This window comes from Colobus angolensis, unplaced genomic scaffold, assembly GCF_000951035.1.
Source record: "Colobus angolensis palliatus isolate OR3802 unplaced genomic scaffold, Cang.pa_1.0 Scaffold88, whole genome shotgun sequence".
NCBI classification, from domain to species: domain Eukaryota; kingdom Metazoa; phylum Chordata; class Mammalia; order Primates; family Cercopithecidae; genus Colobus; species Colobus angolensis.
Genome location: NW_012122709.1, coordinates 3,980,207 through 3,988,980, shown reverse-complemented (window position 1 = coordinate 3,988,980; position 8,774 = coordinate 3,980,207). Strand labels below are relative to the sequence as shown.

General features: G+C 45.9%; 1 protein-coding gene and 1 long non-coding RNA gene across 9 annotated transcripts in view; one reads left to right on the top strand and one right to left on the bottom strand.

Annotated features, from left to right (window-relative positions):
- LOC105503747 overlaps window positions 1–1,019 on the bottom strand; it is a 14,083-nt gene extending 13,064 nt beyond the window's left edge. The window contains exon 1 of the long non-coding RNA XR_001000530.1: window positions 598–1,019. This is a non-coding gene — a long non-coding RNA (uncharacterized LOC105503747). The remainder of the gene's footprint in view (window positions 1–597) is intronic.
- Window positions 482–8,774, top strand: part of LOC105503748 (dehydrogenase/reductase SDR family member 4-like) — a 15,628-nt gene continuing 7,335 nt past the window's right edge. For 4 of the 8 annotated variants that reach the window (XM_011930807.1, XM_011930805.1, XM_011930803.1 and 1 more), the window contains exons 1-3: window positions 482–740; window positions 1,851–2,028; window positions 6,479–6,580. In XM_011930807.1, coding sequence (XP_011786197.1) covers window positions 613–740; window positions 1,851–2,028; window positions 6,479–6,580 — 408 coding nt within the window. In that variant the 5' untranslated portion in view covers window positions 482–612. Of the gene's footprint in view, window positions 741–1,850; window positions 2,128–6,478; window positions 6,581–8,774 lie in introns of those variants that run through there. The other 4 variants (XM_011930809.1, XM_011930804.1, XM_011930806.1 and 1 more) reach the window with 2 other exon arrangements.

The following is an 8,774-nucleotide window of genomic DNA, read 5'->3' as shown; positions in this document are numbered from 1 at the left end:
ACTGTTTGGTCAATGACCATAGTCTGCCCTCCAGGGCCCGTGAAGATGGAGGAGACCTTGGGCAGAGTGAAGGGCAGTGCCAGGCCTGGTGCAGCCACTCCCTATCACATCTCTCCCAGGCTCCTCCAGCCTCACCTGGTGGACTCTATGAGGACCACAGGCCGCACCTCCATGGGCATTCTCAAAACATTTGCCCTCCTGTGGGCTGTCACATACATTGACCCAGACTTTCTTGGAGAAGAAATTCTGAAGAAGCAAAAGCAACTCAAAACCCCCACTTCCCGCAGAATGGGCAAGCAGATGCAGAAGGGCAGCGGCCAAAGTCTGCGGGTTCCTGCGGGGCCCAGGGCAGGGGCGAGCCCTACAGAAAACTTGAACAGAGAACGCTTTGGTCACCCGCCAGCTCGGGAAGGCAAGGCCCCATCGGGCGGAACGTAGCTGGCTGCAGGGAGCGGCGGCGGAGGGAGGGGCGCACCGCAACAGAGGACTTCCAGCGGGCCGAGGACCCGGAGGGGGCGGGCAGGGAAGCGGCCCGCCCTTCGTCCTGCCCTTCGCCCTACTCTCTGTCACCTCCGGTAGAAGGAGTGGAACTCAGACTTGCTGGTCTGAGCCATGCACAAGACGGGGCTGCTAGGCCTCTGTGTCCCGGCTTGGAATTCGGTGCGGATGGCCAGCTCTGGGATGACCCGCCGGGACCCGCTCGCGAATAAGGTGGCCCTGGTAACCGCCTCCACCGACGGGTGAGTGCTCCGGCCGGAGTTTCTGAGGCCCTGGCTGCCTGGAAACAGGCACTGGCCTCTCATCCTCGGCCTCCGGTGCCCCTGTCCTCAGACCTCACACGCGGCCAAAGTCTGACCCTGGAAAAAAGCAGCCGCGTGGTCCGCCTGAAACCCCTCCGAATCCCCTGGCCCTGGACCCTCCCTTGCCAGGTTCGCGTCCCTGCTGCCTCTGGCACAACTGTACCACATCTGTGCAGACCCATCTTTCTACTCCCCGCAGTGTTCTGGGCTGCCCCAGTCAACCAGCCCCACCTAGCGTCTGGGAAAACCAGAAACTAGAAATCCAAAGGAATCTGAATTTCAAAATCCTATCCCAAGGCCTCCAGCACTTTGAAAATGTACCAGACACTCTATTTGGGCACGAGAAAGTCTCCTAGGATGCCTCCCCCTTACCTAGATGGGACACAAGAGCCATGTGTCAAGATTTTTGTTTAGGTTGGTACATCTGGGCCTACCTTGTCCAGCCTGTTTCTCACCCACCACTCTTGTCTGTCCTGGTTCTCATTTCTACAGGACTTTGCTAGATGCCAGCTCTCCGCAAAACTAAAATACAAATGTAGGTAAAACGCTAACGACTGACAAGTGCAGAATGTGTAACTCTTCCTCCCAAGACAATATTTAATTTTTGACCGGAGACCATCTTTTCACAAAATAGATGTTCCCAAAAAATAACTAAGGATAGAATTTTGAGAATGTTGTAGACTAGTAAGAAAGAAACCTGGGGGCAAGGCTGTTCTGAGTGAGACCTTCAAATCACAGAAGTGGCTGCTGCACACGCAGCTCATTTCTCACCTCTCAGTCCCAACAGGGGATGAAGCCTGTCACCCGTGGTGGGAAATGTAGAAAGTGATGTAAGTTCTTGGGAACTGAGGCTGTGGTCCAGGTCATAAGAAAAAGGAAATGAGTGCCAAAAATGGTCGTGCCATTAAGCCTGTTTTACACATAGAAGAGACACGTGGAGGTCATCTAGAGAAAGAGCCAGAATTCAAACCCGAGCAGTCTTCAGAGCCCATGCTGTCCACCTCTTCCCCTGCACAGGCCTTGGCAGTCTTTGTCTCTTTCTGCTCACAGGATCGGCTTTGCCATCGCCCGGCGTCTGGCCCAGGACGGGGCCCACGTGGTCGTCAGCAGCCGGAAGCAGCAGAATGTGGACCAGGCGGTGGCCACGCTGCAGGGGGAAGGGCTGAGCGTGACGGGCACCGTGTGCCATGTGGGGAAGGCGGAGGACCGGGAGCGGCTGGTGGCTATGGTGAGCTGCAGGGAAATAGGCACAGAGCCAGGAAGTGGAAAAGGGAGTCAGCCTGATCCTCCTTCCCTGCTTTCCTGGCTAGCAGCACATTTTTACTGTGTGCCTTTTTGTTATGTTCATAAACTAACTTCAGAGAATCATCCCATCTCAGTCAGAGAATTTTAAAACATTCTAATGCTTCAACCCGGCATCATCCCTTGAGTACCCCAAAGAAACAGTGGGTACTGGTTCTCCAGTAATTTTCCATCTAATTGGACAGATAAGAAGGGTAAATACAATCACAAAACAGATGTTCCCACCCATGAGCTAATAAACAATCCCCTATTCTTCAGCTTATAGAGTCAAGTCCCTGGGAATCTCAGGAAGCAGCCGACCATGTTTCAGCCACTTATTGTGTGCCATTTCCTGTGTTCAGAGCCTTACACAGGTTATCTCTAGGCCTAACAACAACCCAAGCAAGGCAAGGACTATTCTCTGGGTCTGCAGAGACTAGCTCAGATAGCTGGAGCAACTTCCTAAGGTCCCACAGCCAGTAAGGAAAGAGCTGTGATTCAACCCAGACCTCCCAAGCTCCCTTCCTTTATTCGCTGCCTACGGACTACCAGGTACTGGACTTTGGTCTCAAAGAAAGTGTATAAGTCAATGTCACAATTAGTAGTGGACACCAGCCTTGCAGCTACTGAAGAAAATATGAACCATCCAGCAAAGGAAGCTCCTCTTCCCTTGAGGCTCAGGGCACACACTTTATTCCCCAGAGTGGAAGGGAGAATCTACCCAAAATGGAAAGTACAGGATTGTGCTAACAGATTGGAAGGTTGGCAGAAATAATTTGCATAATCTTTTTAGAAGAGGAGGATCTTAACAATAGTAGATGGTAGTGTGGTAGACGGTATAGGGTAATTCCGTTTTTAAGGAACTGTCTGGCAAATGCTCAGATGTGCATTGGAAAGAGCCAAATGTGAGTCCAAGAGAGTCACAAATGTGAGTCCAAAAAAGCCTGGCCTAGGCTGGTGAACACAGCCCAAGATTAGGGACTTGATCCTGATGTGGAAGGCGCTGTTTGGGAGTCTAGGTCAATTAGCACTACCTATATGACATGTAAGTAGCAATTGAATGTCAAAACCCTGCTGGAAAAACATCCTGTGACCCCCCCTAGGTTGACTTAACAAGGCCTACAGGCCTAGCCCAGAAGTGGTACTTGAGCTAAACCTTTAGGAATAAATGTGAATGGACAGATGGAATAGAGATGATGTTCCAGATAACTCTGCAAAATGTGCAGACAGCCAAGAAGGAACTGAAGGAAAGAGAGGAGTGCTGTCAGTCCACAGTGGAGAGCACAGGCTTAGAAGTACTGCTGGGAAAGGGGCTGCATTGGAAAGATAGAGGCCATGAGCCTCCATATCCTTTTTTTCTTTTTTTTTTTTTTTTGAGACAGAGTTTCACTCTTGTTGCCCTGGCTAGAGTGCTATGGCACAATCTTAGCTCACTGCAACCTCAGCCTCCAGGTTCAAGCAATCATCATGCCTCAGCTTCCCAAGTAGCTAGGATTACAGGCATCCACCACTACATCCAGCTAATTTTTGGATTTTAGTAGAGATGGGGTTTCACCACGTTGGCCAGGCTGGTCGTGAACTCCTGACCTCAGGTGATCTGCCCCCTCAGCCTCCCAAAGTGCTTGGATTACAGGCATGAGCCACCGCACTCGGCAATAGCTTCTTAAAAGGATATGTTAAGGACCTTAAAAGGATATGTTTACACATCCTTATAGCAAATAAGAAGCCATGTGAGGTTTTGAGCAAGAGAAAGATGGTTATTAAGAAAGATAATATGGCTCTGGTAGGAAGGATATACAGAGAAAACACTGAATGCAGGGCATCAGTGAGGAAGCTGTTGCTGTCATCCAGGTTTAGAGCAGTGGTGGTGGGACTGGAACAGATGTGCCCAAGAGACATTTAGTGGGAACGAACCAAGATTTTCCAACCCCGTGTCAAAAAGTGGGAAACACGAGCGAAGTCAAAAATGACTCTCAGGTAGTTTGTGTGACCATTGTCAGAGAGGAGAGTGATAGAATACTTGTCAGCTATTTGAAATGTCTTTTGCCAATTGCCACATGTTACCCTGCAATGAGAAAAGCCACTGCCCTGAGAATGGTTACTACCCAGTGGCCTCCTCATCTGCACCACAAAGCTTCTAAGTGGTGTGGTAAGCGGAAACCAGATTAGCTGCCTATCTGCTTGATTATATTTTTTCTTAAAAATGTATAACTGTCAGAACACAGAGCAAACACCTCCTAACCGCTTTAGTGTAGTGATCACACAATTTAGAACAAGACTTAGAAGACTTTTTTTTTTCCAGAGACAAGGCCTCACTCTGTTTCCCAGGCTGGAGTGCAGTGGCATGATCATAGCACTCTGTAACCTCCAACCCCTGAACTCAAGCAATCCTCTCACCTCCGCCTCCCAAGTGGCTAAGACTATAGGCATGAGGTATACTGCAGAGTAGAAAATGTCCCCAGGTGATTCTAGAGCAATCCACTGTCCTCTCCCAGCTCAAACACATGTGTACTCAGCACAGCACACATCACTTATTAACTTACTCTGCACCTCCCTAGTAACAAGTCCATTGGAGAGACTTATACAAAACCAAGGCAGGTGACTGGGCTTTATGCCAAAATTTAAAGGGTTCAGGAAAGTATTAATACTGGTTTTAAAAGATTATATGACTGTAAATTTTATTAGATTTACATGTTGAAAGCCCAGGCATTCCTTCAACCATCTAGAAACAACTGAGCTTAGCACCTAGTGAACAAGAATAATTAGTTAAAACGGGAAGCTAGCAGATGGTGTACATTATTAGTAACACCCCTCTGTGTGCCAAGTCCGAAGCACAAAGTTGAGCGAGGGCCCATGTACTGCTACTTGCCCAAGGCATCAAAATTGCCAGTTCTGGGCAAATGCAAAGTCTGGTTTCAAGGTGGCTTTGTACTGAAAACTCTTGTTGGCAGATTCTGCTTGGTCATTCATTACTCTAGCACATGCCTCACTACCTACTTGTAACATATTAAGGAGGTGAGATGTTGCCTTTCTTGGCTTTCTCAGTTTAAATGTCAGTTTCTGCCTTGAATCTTTCATGCCTTCAGGTCAAAAGAGAGAGAGAGAGACAGGGAAAATGACACTATAACTAAATATGGAATTGCTTTAAATTCAGGCTGGTATCTTCTCCCATCATGGCTCTCCTGGGCAGTCAGTTTTCTAATGACCCCAACTCACTTTCAGAGGGCTCCTATGAATTAGCGGTGTGCTACAAAGTGGGAGACTGACTTCGGTTCTTCCACTGCTAACTAGCTTTGTGCCCTGAGCAAATCACTTTCCCAAACACAGAATAAGCAAGCCTCCTGTTCTTAGCTAGCCTCTGTGTGTCACTACTGAACTACATGATCTTGAGAAAATTCCCTGAACCTGTTTCATCCTCTTCACCCTAAGGACATTGGAACAGATGATCTCAAAGGCCCCTCCAGGGTAACTTTCTTCAGCTCTATTTAAGCCAGTTTTTCCATTCAGGTAAGTGTGGACAGATTGACTTTGAGATACGGGTAACTTATTCAAGGAGAACTGGACAGTAAGCACTTGGAGAAATAGGGGTGGAACTCACTGTAAAAGGAAGAGGAGGGGTCTAGAAATAGATTTTGAGATGAGACTTGAAATCATGAGAATGAAGGAGCATCCCAAAGGGCAAGTGTAAAGAAAAGAGCAAAGGGTCAGAGACAGCCGTAGAAGAATAGGAGTTGGGAAGAAAAGACTACAAAAAAAAAAAGACCAACTTCCTGGTGGCTCACACCTGTAACAATTTCAGATACTGAGGCAGGTGGATGGCTTGAGCTCAAGAGTTCTAGACCAGCCTCGGCAACAGGGCAAGACCCTGTCTCTACAAAAAATACAAAAATTGGCGGGATGTGGTGGCAAGTACTTGTACTCCCGACTACTTTGGGGACTGAGGCAAGAGGATGGCTTGAACCCAGTAGATCAAGGCTGCAGTGAGCTGAGATCATGCCACTGTACTCCAGCCTGGGTGACAGAGCAAGACTACATCTAAAAAAGAAAGAAGGAAGCCAACCTTAAATGGTTAGCAGCAGATCTTAGGGTAGTTTTCAAAAAAAAAAAAGATATTTTAAGAAAGAGAACTTATTTTGACGATAGTTCCTAAGAAGGAAGGTTTTGTTGTCATTGTTTTTTTTTTTTTTTTTTAATATAAAGATAAGGTCTCGCTATGTGGCTCAGGCTTCTCTCAAACTCCTCAGCTCAAGTGATCCTCCCACCTTGGCCTCCCAAAGTGCCATGATTACAGGCGTGACCCACAGGGCATAACTCAAAAGGAAGTTTTTAGCAACATGGGTAAGTGCACCTCCCTTACTTACTGCAGCCCTGGTCAAGACCTCACCCCCTCTCTCTAGGCTGTGAAGCTTCATGGAGGTATCGATATCCTAGTCTCCAATGCTGCTGTCAACCCTTTCTTTGGAAGCCTAATGGATATCACCGAGGAGGTGTGGGACAAGGTGAGAGGGGATTAAATCAGCAGGGGGCAGGCCTCAGAACACATTCAGTACAAACTCTGTCTGCTTTTAGAATGTGTTTGTCAAGGGCAGTATAAATGTGAGGACTCTTTGCATGTGCCACACACGTGGAGCACACCTGGTAAAGGGCGGGGGGTGGGGTAGCTCTATCCCTGCCCTTCCTATTCGTTTCTGCTACTCCTAGTTCTGACTGCTTGTATTTGCTCTTCACTCTCTGTAGTCTGCTCCCCTCCCCAGGCTTCTTCCCCAGTATGCTCTTCTACCTGGCTGATTTCCAACAGAGACATAGCAGCTAATATGCCAACAACTATGACACTTAAATTTACACACCCACCTGTCCCCTTTCAGCTGAGAAAAAGTAATCTTTTTTATTAGTTGGGAAATATTAAATGCTGCTAGTTATTTAAAATACTAATTCTGGTGAAATGACCAGTTGCCACTGTATAACATACACCCTATAAAAATAAAAAATAAAAACCCATATTAGTTTCTTCTTAGCTGCAATGTCAAGAAAATCTGAGATCCGGATGTCTAAATTCAAGTGGTAGAATATTGGGTTTTATGTGAAAATGTATAATTACATTATATTCGTAATATATTTCACACATACTTAATTACAAAGTTTTAATTAAAATATTTGTTTTTGTTTATTAAGGTTAACATTCCCACATGATTTGGAAATGCTAATTTTTTATGATTTCCCATGGTTTTGCTTTTTACTCTGATGTTGTATTAGTCTGTTCTGTGTTGCTATAAAGGGATACCTGAGCTGGGCAATTTATAAAGAAAAGAAGTTTGTTTTGGCTTACGATACTGCAGACTGTACAAGAAGCATGGTGCCAGTATCTGCTTCTGATGAGGCCTCAGGAAGCTTACAATCATGGCAGAAGGAAAAAGGGAGCAGGGTGCTACATGGCAAGAGAGGATGTAAGAGAGAGAAGCCAGTCTCTTTTAAACAACTAGTCCTGGCATGAACTAATAGAGTGAGAACTCACTCATTGCCACAGGCAGGACACCAAGCCATTCAAAAGGGATCCACCCCCATGACCCAAACACCTCACACCAGGTCCCACCTTGAACACAGGTGATCACATTTCAACATGGGACTTAGAGGGCACAAACATACCAACTATATCAGATGTCATCAAAAATTTCCCAACACTAAAGTATCAGGTTGTGAAAATACTGTGATTTATTTACTAGTGTTTCATACACATAAAGACCAAAGTGCCAAAATGTTCTTCAGTGAGCTAGTTTTTGATTCTAGATGAGCTAGTTTGAGCGAAGCCTGGGCAACACAGTGAGACCTTTTCTCTATATTAAAAACAACAACAACAATGACAACAAAACCTTCCTTCTTAGGAATTATCATCAAAATGAATTCTCTTTCTTAAACCATCTTTTCTTCAAAACTACCCAAAGATGTGCTGCTAACCATTTAAGGTTGGCTTCTTTCTTTCTTTTCTTAGACAGTCTTGCCCTGTCTTTTTTCCCTTTTTCTTTTTTTTTTTGTTTTTCTTTTTTCCTTGCTGTGTCACCGAGGCTGGAGTGCTGTGGTGCGATCTCAGCTCACTGCAACCTCTGCCTCCCAGGTTCAAGCAATTCTTGTGCCTCAGCTCCTGAAGTACCTGGGACTACAGGCATGTGCCACCACACCACGTTAATTTTTTGTATTTTTATTAGAGATGGGGTTTCACTGTGTTGCCCAGGCTGGTCTCAAATTCCTGGCCTCAACAGATCCCCCCACCTCAGCCTCCCAAGTATTGGGATTACAGGCATGAGCCACCACACCCAGCCAGATTTTGATACTCTTTAAAATAGAGGAACATCTTTCATGAACAGTCTGAATAGAGACCATATGATGAAAGTCAGTTTTAAACCAGCTACAGGCACACCCGGAGCTATTGTGGGTCTGCTTCCAGGCCACTGCACAATAAATTCAATATTATAATAAAGTGAGTCACATGAATTTTTTGGTTTCTCAGTGCATATAAAAGTTATGTTTACACTATAATGGTCATCTACTGGTAGCCTATTAAATGAGCAGTAGTATTATCTCTTAAAATATATATATGTATCTAAATTTTAAAATACTTTATTGCTAAAAAATGCTAACAATCATCTGAGACTTTAGAAGCTGTAATCATTTTGCTGGTGGAGGGTCTTGCCTCAACAT